This window comes from Antedon bifida, chromosome 1 (genome assembly GCF_963402885.1).
Source record: "Antedon bifida chromosome 1, ecAntBifi1.1, whole genome shotgun sequence".
Classification (NCBI taxonomy): Eukaryota; Metazoa; Echinodermata; class Crinoidea; order Comatulida; family Antedonidae; genus Antedon; species Antedon bifida.
Genome location: NC_136226.1, coordinates 29,114,644 through 29,136,299, shown reverse-complemented (window position 1 = coordinate 29,136,299; position 21,656 = coordinate 29,114,644). Strand labels below are relative to the sequence as shown.

At 33.6% G+C, this 21,656-nt stretch overlaps 1 protein-coding gene across 7 annotated transcripts in view; it reads left to right on the top strand.

Annotated features, from left to right (window-relative positions):
- LOC144847957 (SWI/SNF complex subunit SMARCC2-like) overlaps positions 1 to 21,656 on the top strand; it is a 46,684-nt gene that overhangs the window by 7,751 nt on the left and 17,277 nt on the right. For 5 of the 7 annotated variants that reach the window (XM_078704612.1, XM_078704603.1, XM_078704585.1 and 2 more), the window contains 11 exons: positions 254 to 367; positions 1,292 to 1,451; positions 1,866 to 2,003; positions 2,832 to 3,030; positions 5,260 to 5,382; positions 9,045 to 9,253; positions 9,409 to 9,855; positions 10,126 to 10,260; positions 10,567 to 10,708; positions 10,845 to 10,985; positions 15,054 to 15,200. In XM_078704612.1, coding sequence (XP_078560738.1) covers positions 254 to 367; positions 1,292 to 1,451; positions 1,866 to 2,003; positions 2,832 to 3,030; positions 5,260 to 5,382; positions 9,045 to 9,253; positions 9,409 to 9,855; positions 10,126 to 10,260; positions 10,567 to 10,708; positions 10,845 to 10,985; positions 15,054 to 15,200 — 1,955 coding nt within the window. The remainder of the gene's footprint in view (positions 1 to 253; positions 368 to 1,291; positions 1,452 to 1,865; positions 2,004 to 2,831; positions 3,031 to 5,259; positions 5,383 to 9,044; positions 9,254 to 9,408; positions 9,856 to 10,125; positions 10,261 to 10,566; positions 10,709 to 10,844; positions 10,986 to 15,053; positions 15,201 to 21,656) is intronic. The other 2 variants (XM_078704620.1, XM_078704593.1) reach the window with 1 other exon arrangement.

Below are 21,656 nucleotides of genomic sequence, written 5' to 3'. Positions count from 1 at the left end.
GTTATCTAAGACCCCATTTACACTTACGATTTAGGCCGGCCCTAGGTCGCCAATCGGTAACTTTAAACACTCCATAAAGTTAGGACAGCCCTGGGCCAGATATAGATCTGGATCACCTCTTTAGTAGGCCCAGGAGCAGCTTTTACGTGTAGGCCGGCTTATGCTGTGAAAAGTAAAGAGTAAATTTTATATCGTAATTAATAATTTCTGCCCGTTATGAAATAATTTCTTAATTGTTTGTTTATATTGACAGGTTTCTAGCTTACCGGAACTTTATGGTTGATACATATCGTCTGAACCCACAAGATTATTTAACATTCACAGCATGTAGAAGAAACTTAGCTGGTGATGTGTGTGCTATTATGAGGTAAGAGTAAAGGTATACACCAACAAAGAGGACATTTTCCAGGATGGATATATAATAATAGTTTATTCTTATATAGCGCATATAAGCAAGCTCTCAATGCGCTGCACATTATTTACCCCGGTCACTTTTTTAATGAAACACGTATGGAAACATACTTCCATAATAATAGCGCAAAGTTGTGTCTTGATCTAACCGGGTACCCATTTTATACATCTGGGTGGAGAGAGGCAAATGTAAGTAAAGTGTTTTGTCTAAGGATACAAGCAATGCGGCAAGAGTTGGATTTAAACTATGATCAGTAATCCAACGTCCAAAACACTGTGCCACACGCCCTAAAACAGGATAATAATAATAATATCCTGATCAACCTCAGTTGTCTCTTGGTCATTCCACACTCGGGCACCTCCTATCCTAATAAATATATAGTGTACATTCAAAGAAACTCTTATGATAATTTTACTTTTACGTGCATACAATATACTGTTACAAAACCGCATTGTGTCTATCCAGCATATATACATAGGACTGTCTTTCTGGACTTTACCTAAGTTATACATCTTTCAAGATAAAAATTGTGAAAATATTGAGAGTAGGTAGTTCTTCAATGCAATGTAAAGCTCTGTCTACACAATCAAACTAACTTGACAAAAGTGTGATGTGCCTAAAAATGGCAGTGATATGCTTAATCATGTCCATATATGGGCACATCACATTTTGTCACATAAAGTTTCATAGTGTGACAGAGCTTAAGCATTAAAACATTTTGCGGTAAAGGTAATAACTCTTTTTAAGCAGATTTCAGGATATATCTCATCATTGTCACGTATTGTCTGTGTCGCACCTTGCCAAGTGTCGAATGATGAGAAAAACTCTTGAAATATCACTAAATCACCTGTTAATAGTTTATTATTTTTTTGTATTTAGGGTTCACGCTTTTCTAGAACAGTGGGGGTTAATCAACTACCAGGTTGATTCTGAGAACAGGCCTACCCCTATGGGGCCTTCACCAACGCCTCATTTCAACATCTTTGCTGACACACCATCTGGTATCCAACCCATGCAGCCATCAAATAGAAATCATCAGGTAGCTATATATTTAATTTGAATTAAATTAACTCAACCTTAGCTTGGGCTTAAATGGTAATAAAACATAATGATCCTAATATAAAGACTAGAACTGATCCCCCACTTTAGTTAATTTACTGTCTGTACCTTTTAGCCTATACATAACACAGCATACAGTTGAAAATGACTTGAAACTATACTAAAATCAAGCAATAATAGTTTTTTTTACAAGACATTTTAAATGACAAATTTAGCTCAACTTAAAACCTTGACCTGAAATGGTATTAAAACATAAGGATCCTTAAGGCTAGAAATGACCCCCACTTTAGTAAATTGACTTTCTGTACTGAGTGTTAGCCTATGCATAACACAGTATTGACAATGACTTGATAACAAATATTTACAATGGAGTATTCTTTTACTTGTGTTTTAGCAGTCAGCAGCTGAGCAAGTGTTACAGTTGAAAGACAACAAGAAGGATGGTGATCCTAATGGTAAAAACAGCATAGATCTACAAACATTGGGATTGAAAACTGATATGTATGCTATCAAAAAAAGCCAGGGAGCAAAGGTAACATTATTGACTGGTTCACATTACTACATACATAGTTGTGTGTGTGCATTCTAAATGATCTTGATTTATCCTCAATTCACTGAACTAAATCAAATATTTTGAAATACATTTTTAATGTTTCCTTGTCGAAATAAACAAACTAAAGCGCTGTCTACACTATCAAACTTTATGTGACAAAAAAATTTGATGTGCCCATATACATCACACTTTTTTGATAGTGTAGACAGATCACCAACAATTGATTTAGGTTTGACAATCATAGTTCATAAACAATCAAACTTAGTATGAACAAAGAATATGAAGTCTTTATCATACAGTATGTAAATTGCTAGAGGATAACATATTTTTAAATGGTGGAACAGATCATGCAAAACTTCTATGCCTTTGATACCCTGGAAAGGATTCAATTGGAGCTTTACACATTTTCTTTTGTCTGCCATATTTTAAGTGTGACTATCTAATTGCTGCGATTAACTGGTTGACATGATTGCGAGTGAGTGGCCGAGCGGATAACACAGTGGAACCATAATTACGTAGCCATAACATCGGCAAAGGTTCAAGGCTCACTCGCTGCATGGTTTTTGTAGTTTTCTCTAAGAACTATAAACCGTAGGTCCAGTCTACACATCTAGCTCATGTGCACTTTGAAGAACCAGCTAGTACATCCTTCGAGACGAGTAGGGGGTTACCCCGATGTAATAGTACTTCACAGCCGGCACATCAGTCACTGATCATAACTGGGCCCTCTGGGAGACCAGTCTTTGACTGAAGAGGTTACCCAGTATAAATATTTCAGTTCAATTCAATTGTTGACTTTTTTTGTAGGGAAAGGCAGCTGCGGCTGTTTCCAAAGAATGGACTGACCAAGAAACTCTGTTACTGCTAGAAGCCTTGGAAATGTACAAGGATAATTGGAATAAAGTAGCAGATCACATAGGAAGCAGGACACAAGATGAGTGCATCCTGCATTTCCTACGTCTTCCCATTGAAGATCCTTTCCTAGAAGATGGAGCAAGTGCTCTTGGTAAGAATATAGTGATATATATTATATTTTCATAATATTGTATACATTGTTCTGTGCCTGATGTATTTATATATATAAAAGTATCTCTTTTCGGAGATCCCGCTTCGTGAATAAAAATACTGAAATGATGAGGGCGTATCAATTTGACCTCTGGTGCGTGTGCGTACAATTGAGGGACTAGTGCTGTTCACCGAGAGTGTTAAAGAGCTATCCAATCGAGTGTGTTAAAGAGCTATCCAATTGAGTTTGAACAATACCATGAAAGCCTCTGTGGTCAGAAGGTTCCGGGTTCGAATCTTGGTTGGGGCAACCCACAATCCTTTTATTTCTGCTCTACTACTAGGTTTTAGTTTGTTTGCTAAGGCAACAAATGCATTGCCTTCACCCATTTTATCTTTTTGCCATGCCTATCTTCTAATCAGCCTATATGTATATATATATGGATGTATATTTTTATTTGTATAGCACCCTCTGTTTGAGCATGCTTTCATAAATTCTTAGTTTTTTCCTATTTCAATTTTTCAAAGTTGAGACCACTGTTAAATAGGAAAATTCCAAGAATGTATTATTTTTATTTTATTGAACATAAATTTACTTTTACTATTTTAACAGACAGTAAATAAATGTTTAGTCTTTCACTAAATACTTAGAGAAATAAATGTAACCTTTTTATTATCGAAACATGAAAAAGTGAATCATTTCCGTAGAAAAAAAAAAATGTAGAAAAAAAATGTTTTCACTTATAAAAAGACAACAAATTTACGGTTAAATCCAACCAAAAACCCATTTATTCCAGTCAATTTCACTATTTTTGCTTTAAATTACAGTTTTTCAGGTAAATAATTTTTTTTTGATCCAACTTTTTTGAAAGTGAATAACTATTATGGAACGTCAAAATGACATATTCAACAAAAAAATTATTTTTTTAGAGGGGCAATATATCTTTAAACAATTGCAGTATATATACCGATAAGACAAAACTAATTAACAATGTAAAAGATTATTTCTGGCAGCCTTAAATAAAAATATGTAATTTAATGGTCTTTACCTTATTTAATTTATCATGGAAATTGTAGGCAGTGAATTTACTTTTTTTTTAATGGTATGACTGTAAAAATGTGACAATATATCATACCTAAGACTTTTGTGGATTAAAGCATTGGCTCCTTTATCTATGTCATTGATAGCTTATAGCGATAACTTGTTAACTTTGAAAGTGAAACCACTGGCTGTCATCTACTACAGGAAATGAACCTTATATAACACTATTTGGAATTTTCATATTTAATTCACATTCTACCGATAATTCATAACTGGATACTTTCTTAGCAACTGAAAGAATAAATGTTATTTTAGTGTAATTAGGCACTTTGACTAGGTATTAGAATAATGTAACATCATCTGCACATGCTCACAAACACAGACCCTAACCATATTATCAATCAATCAATTTCTTTTATTTCGGAAATTTCATCATCAACAAACATACAAACAGAAAAAGAAAAATGAAAATTCGCAAACTCTAAGCTTAAATATATAAGATACTTCTCCATCTACAATACAAATATTGTTATGTATATAACTTCAATCCGGGCACCTTGCGATCTCTCCGGGTATGCTACAATAATGGGTTAAGAATGTTGTTGCAAAGGCCTCGACATTGTAGTGCCAGCCTCATGTTTACGGAATGTAGAATTCCTTCTTTTTATGGCCTGATGTGTCTCCCATGATTATAAACAACGTCTTATATAAGTAAAAGATGCTTTCCGGGTGGAATGCCATCCTGAGATGAGAATTAGTAGCAGTCTAGTTTACTATTTACTGTATCTATAATTATGCATTGGCCTGTGTAGACTCAATTCAAGTAAAAATGTTTTAGTCTCAACGATTATAGACAATGTCCTAAATAAGTCAAAGATGCTCCCCAGGTGGAATGCCATCGTGACATGAGAGCGCATCGTCTTGTAGTAATTAATCAGCACAGTTTATTTTTTTGTTAATTTATTCGTAATTTTACTTTCTATGGACCAGTTGGCATTAAACGAAGAGACCGTGTCTCGAACACCATTGTATATTCCATGACCACCTCTGAGCTCCTTATCAAATGTGTAAGGATAGGATCGGACGAGAGATTCCGATATAAAAGATTGAATGAAACAATCCATTTTTAGATCATGTTTAGCAAGAAAGATATGTTATAATGATCTATTTTTTAATTTTTTATGACAGGTCCAATGGCTTACCAACCAATACCTTTCAGTCAGAGTGGCAACCCTGTAATGAGCACAGTCGCTTTCCTTGCTTCAGCCGTAGACCCACGTATTGCTGCAGCGGCAGCCAAAGCAGCTATAGGTAAGTAATGTTATGTACGGATGTACTACATGGTACTTTATTTGAGATAATTAAAGGCCCATTTACACAAGGACGATTACGATCGACGATAAATAGATAAGCATGCACTTTTTTTTACATAAAACAAAGGAAATTAGAAAGGTTTTCGTTCTAGAACTATAGGATAATCATTATGCTGTCTTTGATAAAAATAATATTTTTTAAAACCCAATCAAATGACGTCATGATTAATAAAAAGATTTAAATCGTTGTATTGTCACGATATTATTGCTCTTACTCATCATGACGTCATTTGATTGGACGTGTGAAAATATCATTTTCATCAAAGGAAGCATGGATTGTTATCTTATAGTTATAGGATGAAAACTTGTTAGATTTCTTTTGTTTTATGTATTAAAAATGCATTATCTATTTATCATTGATCATTATCCTAGTGTTAATGGGCCTTAATACCATAATTATTTTATCAAATCTCTTCTTTACTTAGCTACTCTTTTTAACAAAATTTATTTAAACAAAGCCGTTTAATAATAAAAAATGTATGGAACAAAGGCAGTGGCAAGGAATAACTATTACAAACTATTACTATTTACAATTGTATTAAATTATTGAAGTAGTTTTATTGTGTAGGAGTAAAAAAAACGCTTTACAATAAAAAAAATTCTTAATCTTGCCAACATCTTGAAATGCTCTCCCTATTGGCATGCAACAGGATAGACAAAAGGTGCCACGCTAAATGGATTGATTTCCATTGTGTCTTGGACAAGGATTGCGATGACGTGACTGGGACATGGGACGTGAGACAAAGCCAACTTGTTAAGAACGACGACATATTGATCGTGCTATTGCACCGTTATAAACCTCAACAAACCTGTAACTGTACAATTGTTGCCGTCAATTACTCTTATTATTCGAAAACAGTTCTGTTAATAAAATTATTAAAGATTCAGCCGCAGTCGTCGAGCATTGCTTATCGCGATAACAGAATTCGGGAAATGAACCATTCAATATAATTATGCGAAGTCAGGGGAGTTTCAAATGCTCTCAGACGTACTAATGTGTTTATACAGAGATATACAACCTGGATAACGATATTTCTATTAATTTAACTTTAAATTTTAAAGGCTCGGTCATTATCCAATCATAATTCGTTTGGAAGTGTGTGGTGTGTATGGTTTTATTACTATATGCCAGAGTCTTGATCTTCGTAATGCAGGATTTCCCTGGTGATGTAGGTTTCTGTGAGTGGTGATTTGTGATTGACTAGGTATCCTGGTATAACTACATGGCAATAGTTACATATTATGTTGATTTCAACTACGGAGAGAGAGTGTCAAAATTATGTGAATGTATGTTTCCATTTGTGCATAGCCTACCTGGATAAAGAAAAGTGTTAAAAAAGATTCCAGTGCCTACAGAGTTCTCTTGCCAAACCTAATGAGTGGAGTTGTGGCTTGGTGGTTATGATGCTTAGCTATCAATCTAAAGGTCCTGGGTTTGAGTCCTATGTCAGGAATTTTTCTAAAGACAAATTACAACTCCACCCCTAAAGACTTGTAATACGACTTTGTTTTTGTAGAGCATCTTGTGTATATTTCCACCTTTAAGAAGGATAGTGATTGAATTCGCTTATGGTTATCCTTGGCAATTTGGATAAATATATAAAAAAAAAAAACATAATGTTCTATCTTTTGAATTACATTTTTCAAATTTAATAATAATGGGAGATGGTTTGAAGCATGTTGTGTGGGCCCCACTTGGATCTACCTATAGTAGCATTATTACACACCCTAATGTCATTATAACCCACATACCCCTATTACACTATGCCATATGATCAGTTAAATCAAGTCATGTGAAATAATTAAATTTAATTTTAACAAAGAATAAAATTCTATCTTGCTTAAAGTAGTAACTTAACCTTCAGGCTAAATGTTTTTACTATGCCACTCTTTTAAGGAAAGTGACTAAAAATATCATTTTAAGTGACTAAGTAATTATGTAAAGGAAATCATTCAGAGAGAAACATTTTCCGTGATGGAGACTTAGTGAAAAGTCTAGACTACCTTGTGAAGTAAAACTGCTTAAGTTTTCAAAGTGGTTTTAATTAAAAGCATTCGTTTACTGTGTGTACCGCCATTGATAATTAGTTAATTAACTTCTTAATAGGTATGTGTTGTAGTTCAGCTTTGGTATAATCAAGTTTGTACTTGTTACCTCCACTGGGTATATACTGTTGTGCGATAAGATTGATCCTAATTATAAAATGATGTTTTGTTATTTTAGCGTAATCATGCTCTTAGCGAAAATCAGCTTTAACTAATAATAGGGGGAAATGTTAGTGAACTCATAGTACGCTGAACAATGTAGTATGGATAGCTTGGCATTGATTGGAAATCGTGTTTTCTTTTGTAAAATCATTGTGATCCATACAGTATTGGTTAAAAAAAAAATTAACATCTGAAAATAATTTATAATTTCAGAAATATTGAGCAAATAAAATAATGTAGTGTAACATGTTTTTGGTCATAAACATGGTCTTTAATAGAATATCCCCAGTTGTTGATTACACATTTCTAAAAAAAAGTGTGCACCTACGTTAGGACAGGGGAAATAAAGTATTGCTTAGCTTCAAATTTGCTGCTATGCTAAGCTTAGATAACAGTTAACACAAACAAACATATTTTGAAAGATAACATGTATGCTATGTACTTTAAAAGTGAAAGAATACTAAACTTAATAAAAAAAAGAGAAATTTTGTTTTTATACCCTTATGCACTATAAACCTTTAGTCGGTCAGATATAGACAGGATAGTTGGCAATCTTTTTTTTTGTTTTTATGTAACCCTTGTGACCCGATTTCATTAATCTGACCGCAGATTAATAATGCCCTGGGGTCACATGATAGAATGCAGTATGAGCGCTCTCGCTGCGATCAAAATCAATTGGTAAATTGCCAGCTCTCAGTTGAATTCAATTGAACATTGTCTACTTTTTTGCGACTTCGAATTGAAAATAATACTAACCAGTTACTAGTGAAAAGCAACCACTGTGGCCAAGTTCATCCTGCATGTGGTTTGCACATTTGAATGTTTAGCTTAAATTATAATTGAAATAGTTCATTTTTAATAGAATAAATCAATTGGGAAATTAAACAGAAACAAAGTCATTGATTTTGTATTAAATAATTATATATATATTTCTAAGGTCAAAATATATGTGTTAAATTTCATCAAGAAAGTAATTTCTATATATCTATATATATAATATAAATCCAAAGGCAAATTAGTGAAAAATATGACCATGCTGTGGGTAACAGTGGCTGGATCTCAATGAAGGTACAAACTAAAATAAGCAAAAAGCTAAATCAAAATGATAAAGTAAAACCAGAAAAGTTAGCAGAGCCTTCGGGCAACACTAGCCCTTCATTAGTGCAAGTGAAAGAACTTGGACAAAGTCGATAGTTAAATCAGGCAAGCGCTGCCAGAGTGGACAGGAATAAAAGAAATAAAAACAAAGGAGGCACAGGCTGGTGAATATAGGGTGGAAAGAGTAAGGGTAGAAAGCAAAGAAGATAGTTTGGTAGACAAACAATTTTGGAATAGAACTTTAAAAACAGCTTAAATGTTAAAGATATCTATATCTTATATTTTTTTGTGCAGAGGAATTTGGAAAGTTAAAGGATGAAGTTCCTCCAGCGTTGGTTGATGCCCATGTAAAACGTGTCAAAGAAGCACTAAGCAAAGGAACCAATGATGCAGAATATGTGCTGAAGACAAGCGGTATTGCTGGCACGGCACCAGAAGGAGTGGAAGAAGACAAGGAGAAGAAAGAAGATGAAAAGAAGGAAGAAACAACAGAAGAAAAAAAGGTAATGGAGCTGTGTTTTTTTTAAGAATATAAATGATATTTTTGATTGATGACTATTTTGTCTTTTACTTGTGTGTCATCACTGAAAACAGCATGGAGTTTCTTCCATGTTGCTGTTACTGATTAAAAAATATTAAAAACATTTCTGATTATTAGGAGGAAGATAACAAAGAAAAAGAAGAGGAAAAAAATAAGACCACTGACAAAGAAGAAGAGAAAACGGAGGAGGACAAGAAAGACACTGATGAAAAGAAAGAGGAGAAGGAAGAAAAAGGAGAGGAAGAAAAAGACAAAGAGGAATCAGAAGAAGCGATGGATACAGCAGAAACTGAAAAGACTGAGAAAGTAAAAGATGAAAAAGCAGATACAGAGGAAGACAAAGCAGAAGCAAAAACGGAAGAGAAATCAGAAGAAACGAAGGAAGGTGAGGAAGAGAAGATGGAAGAAGGTGAGAAGGAAGAAGGAGAAAAGGCAGAAGAGGAAGTTAAAAAAGAACCAGCAGAGAAACCAGAGAAGGTGAAGAACTTTGAAGAAGAGATTGATGAAGGAAATATCTCAACTGCTGCAGCATCTGCTCTTGCAGCAGCTGCTGTCAAAGCCAAGGTATGCATACAAGTTATATTCAAAAGTGATTTTGTAAAGCTCTGTCTACACCATTAAACGTGACAAAAAATGTGATGTACCTGTATATGGACATGATGGTGTCTTATCACTATCATATTTGAGCATATCACTACCATATTTGGGCACATCACACTTTTTTGTCAAACTAATTTGATAGTGTAGACAGAGCTTAAGAGTATCAGTTTTCTGAGAGTTCACTTTATTATATTGTAATGTATGATTATTTATTGTCAAAAATTTGTATTATAGCATTTAGCACAAGTTGAAGAACGCAAGATTAAGAGTCTAGTGGCCTTCTTGGTGGAAACACAGATGAAGAAACTAGAAATTAAATTGCGCCATTTTGAAGAACTCGAAACAATCATGGACCAAGAAAGAGAAGCAGTAAGGATGATAATAATAAGTTTACTATTAATCAATTAAAAATCAAATCATAATTTGTTGTCCTCAAATACAAAAGTAAATAGGAAAATTTATACAAAGAAACACTACTTACAACAAATGGCAAAAACAAACAATATTCCCTAAATTAAAGGAATTACATTTATACACTTATATTCATTCAGTAAAATGGGGTCTTAATTAATACTTTAAAATGCAGACTGTGTCTGTTAGTTATCTTGGTTTTTTTGTGATGCTAAAAGAAAGAATATGCTTTGTTAAGTTGTCTAATAATATTTATTTTTGTAGCTTGAATATCAACGACAGCAACTTCTTGCTGATCGTCAGCAGTTTCACCAAGAACAACTGAAAGCAGCCGAGATGCGAGCCAGACAACATGCCCAGGCCATGGCAGCGCAGCAAGGAGCAGCTTTGCCACCTTTACCCACAGGCAAGTCATGTTATTCCAACCAAATTTCTTTTAATAATTTATCGTGCCATTTCTTATGACTTTTTTAACAATTTTGATTGTAAATTTTTTTCTCTTTTGTGGATTTGATTGTAAAGTTTATGTACTGTTGTTATAGGTATGCCACAGCAAGCATTGGCATCAAAGGTTATACCACCAGTTGATCCTGTTCAACCAGTAGTAGCTGCTGAGGCCACACCAGTACCTGATAAAGCTATACCTGTGCCAACGGAACAGGCTACATCACCTCCAACAGCAGGTAAGTCAAATACCACCGATCATACTCACTTTATCTTCACTGGATTGTAATCAAAGAATGCATCAGTAATTACTGTACATAAATTAAATGGAAACAAAATAAAATTACATTTTGAGTGAAGTTGTGGCTTGGTGGTTATGATGCTTGGCTACCAAGGTTCAAGTCCTCTCATGTCAGGATTTTTTTCTAATGACAATTTACAACTCCTCTCCCAAAGACTTGTAATAAGACTTGGTTTATGTAGAGCATCTTGTGTATGTTTGCCACATAAGAAGAATAGTGAATGAATTAGCTTATCATTGGCAATTTTCATAAATATAGAAAAAAAAAACAAACAAAAAAATATACATGATTAAGTGAGTTGTACATTAATATATATTATTAGTTTATTTCATTTAAATCCAGTCAAAATAAAAAATAAATATGAACTAAATAAGGTAATAAATTGAAAAAAAAAAATAATTTTCTCAATGACACCAACCATGTGACAAGACAAAATACTTCAAGTACTTCAGCCCCACTGCTGCGCCACCTACATTCTTACTAATCAAATTTACCAAGCCTAGGTGAAGTCCAGACTAAGATTACTCAAATACCTTGTGATTTTGGAAAACTGCTGTATCACCTTGTAGTACATAATCTCTGTTAGTATTTCGTTTATTATAACACCGCTCCCCAGAGACTGACTTTGCATCATCTGATCGCCCCTTAATCACTTTTAGTTCCTTCTGTAGACGTTTGTCGGAAAACGAAGATTTGACATTAATTAGTAGATGTTACTGACCTCATTCCAATGCGCATCTTCCTAATCTTTATAAACCTTTACAGTTTTTATTTATTTTCATTTTGCTATTAGAACCTAGATATATACAACTAGCGTTGCAATGTGTTTGACTAGATTTCCGTACATCTTTCTGTTTAACAATCTAATGTATACTCAAAAAAGAACTAGAATTATTATTACTTGCGTAAGTGGCCACTTAACAGGGTCCACCCAGGTTGTAATTGAAATATCACTCACAGAGTGAGTGAACTAGATACATATCTTTCTGTTGGCATTTTAACAATCTAATGTGTAGTTACTGTATTACATTTTTTGTAAAAAAGAACTCACTCACTTAAGTGCCTACTTAATAGGGTCCACCCAGGTTGTAATTGAAATATCATCCACTCAAAGACTTAATGTTAGCTAGTTAGTTATTTTTGTGCTTCTGCGCAAAACACTACAACCCATGAGTTCTAAATTTATGAACTATTTTTTAACTTTACTTTATATTGATTTGATATGAGGAGACAAAATTTGATAATAATTGTTATGACATTTTTCTATAAATCATAATTGTCTATAGTTGTTATATACTCTCTCCCCTGCTAGTGTGTCTTAAAGATTTCTTTTTTCTTATTCAATAGACATAACATGACTCAGTTTACTATACAGTCTGAAAGTTTTTATTTATCACAATTGTCAAAAAAAAAAACCATTTGTTTCGCTCAAAATAACTAGTTTGTAATATTGAAAATATGATATGAATATTTGTATTAATAAAATTCTACTTAAGAAACGTCAATGTACAGACAAGATAATGACAAAATTAATCTTATTACCATATTAAGTTTATTTTATTGAATACAAATAATCTTATTACCATATTAGGTTTATTTTATTGAATACAAATAATCTTATTAATAATATTAATTTATCTACAATGATACTATAATGCACTGTTCTCAAGTGCTTTGCTGCCTAAAGGCTCTATAAAACCACATGATAGATTAAAAAACGCACATATTTAAATCTTTTCAGAGGTCTGTGGTAACATGTTATTCTTGCTTTTGTTTGCTGCCATCTGAAAGTCATATTTTCATCATTGAATGATCAGATAATTATATACAAAACATTTAATTTACAAAATAATATAAACTCATAATTTATATAAAAGCAGATTTTTGGATCAAACACGTATGGAAACACTCCTATAATTCAGCTAGTAATCCGTGCAAAGTTGTGTCTTGATCTAACCGGTACACACTTTATACACCATGATCTCACTTTCTTCAGTAATCCAACGTCCAACACTGCGCCACACGCCCTCAACTAAAACGGTACTTCAATGGACATTCTCATTTGCTAAAATCAATCATGCATTAAATATTTAATAAGCGATTACATTTGATAGTTATTGTATTGTCTCCTTTACTTTATACAAAGAACAATGAGTGTTTTAGGAAAGGATAACATTATTAAATTCATTATGGTTACAAGTTAGATAATAGGTCAAGCTAATCCGATTTGATTTTATTCACATAAGTGATTATACTTAGAGTTTAGTTAATTACATGAAAAGCCATTGAGCATAGTAAAATTGCCTGGTTTCATCGATAAACATATTAAAATCAGTTATGTATGATTTCATAAGGGATTGATAGTTAGTTTTCAACTGTTTAACAAAACGTTGAAACAAAGACTAGTTTAAAAATATGTAAACATTTAATAAATTTAAAATTAATACAGTTAAGTTAACTTGATTTTATTTCGTTACAATGAATGAAATAATATTTAAATGTCTGCAATTTAGTGAAATGAATTCAAAGCCATTGAGTATACATTTAAATTGTCTGTATTTATTGATAAACATGGCCATGTTAAGTCTGTAATTGTAGGTCTGTCCCTAGCCCCTATGCTGTGTGTTGTGACAATCAGTAATCCCTCTTGTGGATTTTCAGCCTAATTCCTAGGCCCTGCTCTGTAATTTTGACAGGCAGTTTTGTTAAGTTGTTCATCCTCTTTATTTCTTATTATATTCTCTGCTCTGTGTTTCGACAAATACTCTACTTCAAATTTGTTGTAGCTCTTATGAACCATCGCTCACATGTAATGCCGAGCACTTCTTTGGCACACAGTTGTAGCATTGTTAAGGGATCCAAATTAGAGCTTCACTCCTATGCTCGTAATTTAACAGTTGACAGTTCCAATAAGTTGTTGCACTCTTGTGGGATCCCGTAACCTCTATGTCTACACTTATTTTGTCATTGATTTTTATTAATTTTGATCGCTAAAGGATTGCTACTAGGCGCTTGATAGCGGTAAGCCACTAAGTTTATTTGAATCTGTTGATAAGGTAATATTTTTTATCAAAACTTTACACCCTCAATTACTATGTACATACACTTAATATCACTTGACACAAACAATTAACTTTCATATTTAAAAATTGAATTATGACGACAAACAACATTTTATACTTAATTTAATTTTATCACAGAGTTGAAAACAACATACCTCGTTCCTAATTGAGCATCTAAAAATATTAGAAACTTTCATCCTTTGCCTTCAGGATGAAATCTTAATACTCATTTCCATTGCAACATCCAGGGGTGTCCTGTACCCAGGGGCACATACTCCTAGGGTATACTGTACAACTCTACCCAGTAGGGACCTGTACTACCTCAGATTACTATTGTTTGGTTAATTTGATAAAATCAAGGCAGTGTGTTTGTGTAAAGTTTGTTTGATTTGGAAATTACTTAATAAACTTAATTGCTTTTCATTAATGTATAACATATGTTTTTCTTTTGTACAGTGTTCTTAGTCTTCAGTAGGTCTTATATTTGTCATATTGAACACACAGTGCAATAATCCTTTACTATAGCTCTGTTTACTTTACTAATAAACTAAAATTAAATTTAGGACTAATAATTTGAAGACAACCATACCCATTCACATGATTCTACTGACTCCGGTAACCCACCCACAAATCCAGATTTTCATGAAAAATAATAATTATTATAATAACTCTTATATAGCGCATATAAAGAAGCTCTCAATGCGCTGCACATTATTACCCCGGTCATTTTTTTGATCAAACATGTATGAAAACATACAGTACTCCCATAATGCAGCTAGTAATCAGCGCAAAGTTGTGTCTTGATTTTGTACACCTGGGTGGAGAGAGGCAAATGTATACTAGGTGACATGGTATAATTACTGTTATTCTTTTTTTGTATTACAATTACAATGATGGATCTAAAGAAAAATGTTGAATGTGAAATATTTTACTTAATATTTAGCTCCTGAATCCGAGGAGCAAAACTCAGCATCTGGTGACCAGACTGTGCCATCTGTCATTGCTCAGAACCCAACGTTGGCTGCTGCCCTCTGTGGTGAACGTCCTCCAGAACCAGAGCACATGCCGTTGAAAACTCAAACTCCACCTGGTATGTAAATTAATGATTTAGAAGTTTCAGGTTTCTTTTAAATTTTAACAAAATGCAGAACAAAATCCCACCTTTTTAATTTGCATTTTCAACATTTAATAATTATTTTTAATAAAATATCTTTTTTACATTTTCTGTTGATTGTTCAGCACTTAGAGGCACTTTGTATTTTTTTTTTTGGTTTAATTTTAGATATTGTTTTTTATTTGTTTTTATATTATTGCATTTAGTTATGAATTCTTTCTTTCAACTATAACTATTGACAATAAATGTAAATTTTATCAGATTTAGATTAAGTTTAAGCCAGAATCTATAAAATTGATCTTTTATTACCAAAAAAAAATGTTTTGTTGCGTCTTAAGACTTGTGACTTTGAGCATGTATTTATTAAGATCTCTTTATCAATTTCACATCTTATCATTCTTCCCTTCTGTTTGAAATTGAAGTTTCTTGAAATGCATTTAATATCTTACAATTTCCCTTCGGGCTTCTCCAGACATACAGGAAAATTGAAACATCACAAATCCTCAAAACTACTTCAATTTTGAAATTGCTACATTTATTATACTACTGCATTCAATCGATATAAATCAACTGGAACATAAATTTGTGCAAGTTTGAGAGGTGGGAACATGATTTTCAAAACAGGTTTTCTAATGATGAAATTGGCCAATATAAATACACCACCCACTAGAAACAAGTACAGTATGATGCTCCCAAGTCCATGTTCAAACATAGATCATAGCCTTACCACAATTTTCAAGTGTAATGTACTTGGATTTTATCTGTCCAGACTGACTGACCTCCAAGTCTGACCATCAAAACATCTTTGTTTGCAAACTATCAGTCTAGGTTTATTTTCTTGACCACATTGTTTGAGTAAAGTCATTTACAATGTTAGTGTTAATTGTTACAGAGCCTTTACCTACCTGAAGTACAAACAAAGCAGATGATTTTATTTCATTGTTGACTGAATTTATAAAACAAGAACACAACAGGAGGATCATTATACATTGTTTTAAGCACATATCTAGTAAACTTAGCTAAATGTTTGTTGATATATGGACTTCGTGGGAGACCATGCAGTTTTAATTTGTTACAAAAGTACCTTATTATTCCAGAAACATTTTATTTGTTTGTTGTAAGCCAATTTGTTTAAATTAAAAAAATAAAGTGTGTTGGTGGAGTGTTAGTTTCTGTTCCGACAGTGAAGTTTCAATTCAAATCTTTTATTGTGAACATCACACTTGAGTACTATAAAATGGAGGATTGATGAAACTTGATCTCTAAAGTGCTGTCTACACTATCAAACTTTATGTGACAAAAAAATGAGATGTGCCACATGATGTCATATCACTACCATATTTGAGCAAATCACTACCATATTTGGGCACATCACACTTTTTTGTCATATAACTAGTTTGATAGTGTAGACAAAGCTGAAGTAAATTGTTATAACACCAACATAGCACATATCCAAGGTAACTAAAATTAAATTGCAAAGTAAATTGCAAATTTATCCAAATCTCCAAATATTGTCCATCTTCAATTTCTAACACATTTTATTCCAAGTAACACTGAATCTGAAATATGTAATGCCTCTCTTATTCCTTTACCATGCTAACCTTCAACAAAAAGTAAACCCTCAATGCATGAATGATATCAAATCATTATTGTTCAGTTTATTTAACTGTAATTAATTGCTTAAGTGTTGTAAAGTGATATACCTTTATTTGTACAATTAATTTATCTTTAGTGGCCTTAACACCTATGGTGTTTGTGTGTATTGTATGCTCTTGGCCTGTTTTACAAGGCAATGCCAACTAATAACAACAAACAATGATAAATTAAACAGGTTCATCCTTCTACTACTGTAATACTGATGTTATATAGTATAAATCCACGCCCTGTTCATCCCCACCACTTACTGTAGGGTATGTTCAGATCGATGGGGTTATGTTTTCGTATTGCAAACAATGCCATATTATAATTAGCATTGTAACATCAAAGTGTTCAGATTTGCTTAACTAACGCTTTCATTTCAAATTGAAGTGTCACCAATTTGGGCGAACATCTGGTATAACAAACGAAATATCAGTGTCATAAGAGGTGGCTTCCACTAATCTTTTCCAGGTTCAGACCTATGGAGTGGTATGCTGTGTACCATACGAAAGCATAACTCTGTAGGTCTGAACAGGCCCTAATACTGATGTTCTATAGTAAACCCATGCTCTGTTCATCTCCATCTCCTAGAAAACTTTGATGGACAACAAAATTATAGAAAAAACCTACCAAAATGTGTCTTGGCAACTTCTTTAGCATACAACGCTTGTAAATAAAAAAAAAAAGTTTGTACAACTTAAATGCTTAAAACTGACAACTGATTTGAACTGTTTTACTAATAATTAATATTAAACAACCTTCATGCATCAGTGACAGTAATTAGTTCATAAATTCATAAAATGTGAGCACTTTAGATAAAAATCTGGTAATAATCATAATTTTGACATGAAGTAGATTTTCTTTCATGCGCGAACTATTTAAACTTGGTTGGAATTTTGTCCTAGATTTGGTGACTCCACATTTTCTAATGTTAATGCTTTTTTAATTTGATGTACCTGCTTATTGAGTTTTGTACATTCTATCTTTTATATAAAAACAAACTTTACTAAAAAAAAAACTGTTATTTTTGTGTTGCGCAGCAGAAACACATCCTATTACATACTGTATTCACTGACTCTCAATGTATATCAAAATTTAGATACCTAAACAGACTAAATGCCAATTTACACAAATGAACGATAAGCGGAAAACAAAAATATAGAACCTATGTTATTTTGTACGACCATTTACACAAAACGCGGAGAGGACAAACGGTTGAACAGAAACCCACTCAGGATAGATACATATTCTACATAGGACTAAGCTATGTGGTTTTCCGCGTACTGTTACCACTCGTCTCAGGGCATCACGTATGCAAAACCCAGGAGAGCAACAAATCGCTCTCCTCAAATCACCGAGGAGAGCAATTCGCTCTCCTTGCAAAAATTTTAAATCGCTCTCCTCAAATATTTATGTTGAAGTTGAAGGATGGTCGCCCTTATTAAAAATGGCTGGCCCTTATTAATTTTTTGTACACATTTTTTTGCCCGACAGGGGATAACCCCCCCCCCCCCCCGGGCACAACAAAATTCCCCACACCCACCTTTACACACAATATTTTCCGTGGGGATCGTATTATTCTACAGTACAAAAAACTCAAGCCAATTTTTTTTTTATGGCCTGCCTGGGTAGATTGGGTTTCAGGAGCCTGGAGAATCCTGTCCTGGCCAACTATATGCCTTTAGCCTAGCTTTTCTAGCCTAGCTTGTTGGCCTAGAAATCAGACAGAAAACCTGAAAAGTATTTACCTGCAATTCATAAATTATACAATTCTAACATGCAACAGCCATTAAAATATTGATAATAAGTTACAAAGTGTCATTTTAAAATAATTAAGAAAGATATTTGATCGTGTTTACATGTGTCACACATGGGCGCACGCACAATAGGGGAGGGCTGAGAGAGCTTCTAGAAGATGCTGACGTCACACATCAGCACGTGTTTTGAGGAGGATTTGAGTGACCAAAATTGGTTAGAACTTTCGAAGAAATAATCCATCTTCAAAATGACATAATTAAAGCAACCAGCAGCTAAGCTTTTTTAAATAATAAACATTATATTTAGGCCTCCTATATTAATGTTTCCTTTTAAAATTAAATATATTTTACTCGTTCCATAAAAACATAAAGGGAAAAATTATTGGTTGGGACATGATCTTCCTGTAAAGGAGGTGTTTCTATGACACCGTACTGGTTGCACTATGAGGCGATGAAGTAAACTCGCCCTTGAATGCGCGCAGGCAGGGGAATCCCCTTTGTTGGTACCTCGCACTGTGAGATGGAGCGCGATGAATTGCTCTCCTTTTCGAAGGTTGTTGATTGCGATCGCGCTCGCGATCCTTAAAAACGAGGGACTGCCATTAGGCTTGTAGCTTTATAACTTAGCTTATATATTATTAGCCTAGGCCTAGATTGGTTTTAACTTTTAAAAATCCACGTGTTTTTAGGCTTCTTGACAGAAAAATCAACACTGTCAAAAGCTAGGCTCTATTTTGAAAATTAAGGAGCGCGATAAATTGCTCTCCTCGAAGCCTGTTGAGGAGCGCGGAGGAGCGCGGTCGCGCAGGCGCTCCTTATAAATGATGCCCTGTCGTCTGTAAATTGGCCTTAAAACACAGCACATTCAAAATATAATAGTTGTACATCTATGCTCTTGGTTAGTTGTTTTAGTATCCCATTATAAAAAAGAGCATTTCTTAGTAATATATAGCCACTGGCAATCCTCAACTGGAGTTAGCTAAATCTGTTTATATTTACCAGTTGTTCCTGCCGTCATTCAATAAATTATTTGTAAATGCTTGTTGTTATTAATAACACCTAAATGTGTGTTTTCCTGTGGCTAGGTCAGTGTTTTGTCCAGTCAACTTGACCAGTGGACATGGATCATCTGTTAGCATTCTCCCTGGTTAGGATTAGCCCAGTGGGTCACTTAAGCCTGGTGTTTAGCCAGCTTTGTATGTAGTAGTGTCTTCCAAGCCCAGCATGATTTACTCAAGCTGGGATCATACCAGGCCTAGCCTGACCACTGTTGATGCAAGACATGATGTCAGTGGTATGCTTAATTGGTTCGGGTCAAACACCCTCCGGCCTAGATAGCACTTCCGTCTCAAACTTGGTCCATTTGCGATGATGATAGCCATGTCATTTCACTTTAACAGCCATGTCATTTCACTTTAACTTCCTCCACTGCCATCTTCACCCATAGTGCGTTGTAGGTTCATCTATTTTTTACCCATATTCTGTCTATAAGTCTCCCAGGTCCATTTATACTCAACAGCTGCATAAATAAGTCCCTGGTTAGACTATACTATTTGTGGCTTGAATGAATTCTGAAACATTGTTAAATAATTATAATAATTGTCAGATTATGAATTTGATTATGACACAAAAATATGATACAGGATCTGCATTAAATCAACACTGAAAGTAAAAATATTTATGTTGTTTATAATTACATAACACAAAGCATGAAAACATCTTTCTCTACCAGGGCTTCGTTCGTAGAACCTTTCAACTACTAATTAAACTGTCATTGCCATGTGAGCACTGAACCATTCCATCCACTAATTGGCTGTCAACAAATATCGCAAGAGAACTCTGTGATCTTTTATTAAAAAAAACAAAAAAACTGACGACAAATTTACACGCAATCTATGTTATCTTTTTTACTGAAGAATACAGTATGACCATTTTAATTTTAAAATAATTTTGGAATAAACATAGGATTTTTAAATTGGGCTCAAAGTCTAAAAATGGTAACATTAAATAATAAACGTAACCTAAACTCATTTATGAATTTGTTAAAGTTATTCAACTTAATTTTATGAGGGAGGGGTTGTGAAACTAAACATGTTAAAAATTTAGCATTAGATATTTACATATATGATATTTATAAACCTGAAAAATGAATAGCAATGCACCTTCGAAAAGTTATAAAGCAATTTAAAATTTGTCATTTTGCTTCAGGAAATTCTAAAAAAAAAACATTTGAAATAAATGTAAAAGTGAACTTTGAACGGTTTTGTCGAGTATAAGAAAAATATCATTTTTAGCTTTTGAAAGGTCGATTTTACTCTTTAATCTAATCTTTTAATTCCCTTGTCTGACAACCAGACAGTGTTTATTACATCAGTGGTCATTCCGCAAATCACAACAGTAATCCCTATGTTTTTAGTGTATTAAACATTAGATCTAGCTGCCAGTTGATCATGTTCTCTCCATGAGGTTTTTTTTTAAAACAAACACAGATTCAAAGAGTGTTTAATAGCTTTGCTTCACCTTTATATTTTTGTTTTAAATAAGGAAAAATTTATAATTTAGATAGGGTACAATTTTGATCAATCTAGATGTTAACTAAATGAAACTAGTCTATAGATATTTCAGACGAATATTTATAGGTTGTGAGGAAGTCGGTAGATGGCTGAACGTATTCCGGCCTCTTGACCGTAAGGTCCCATTAAGCTTTGTTCCCACTTGGAACCGTAGGCGCAACAAATGTGAGTTGACCAATCACAAGCGACAGTTTGCGTCATACATGGCATCGTGATTGGTCAAATTACCAGTGATGCGCTTGCGTCATTGTGTTGTCTCAAGTGGGACCAAGATTAAAGCATACCTCTATTAACATTATCTGAGTACTGTAAGTGTCTACGATAGAATTGTGTCCCATTTTTACTCCTTGTGTTGATGATCCGGACCAAGCCCGTAAGTTTGTAGTAAAGGTTTGCTTGTCTTAAGTGTGTCATATTGGTTACATCTGGTAGATTATACCCTAAGCCTCCCATTGGGCCCGTCT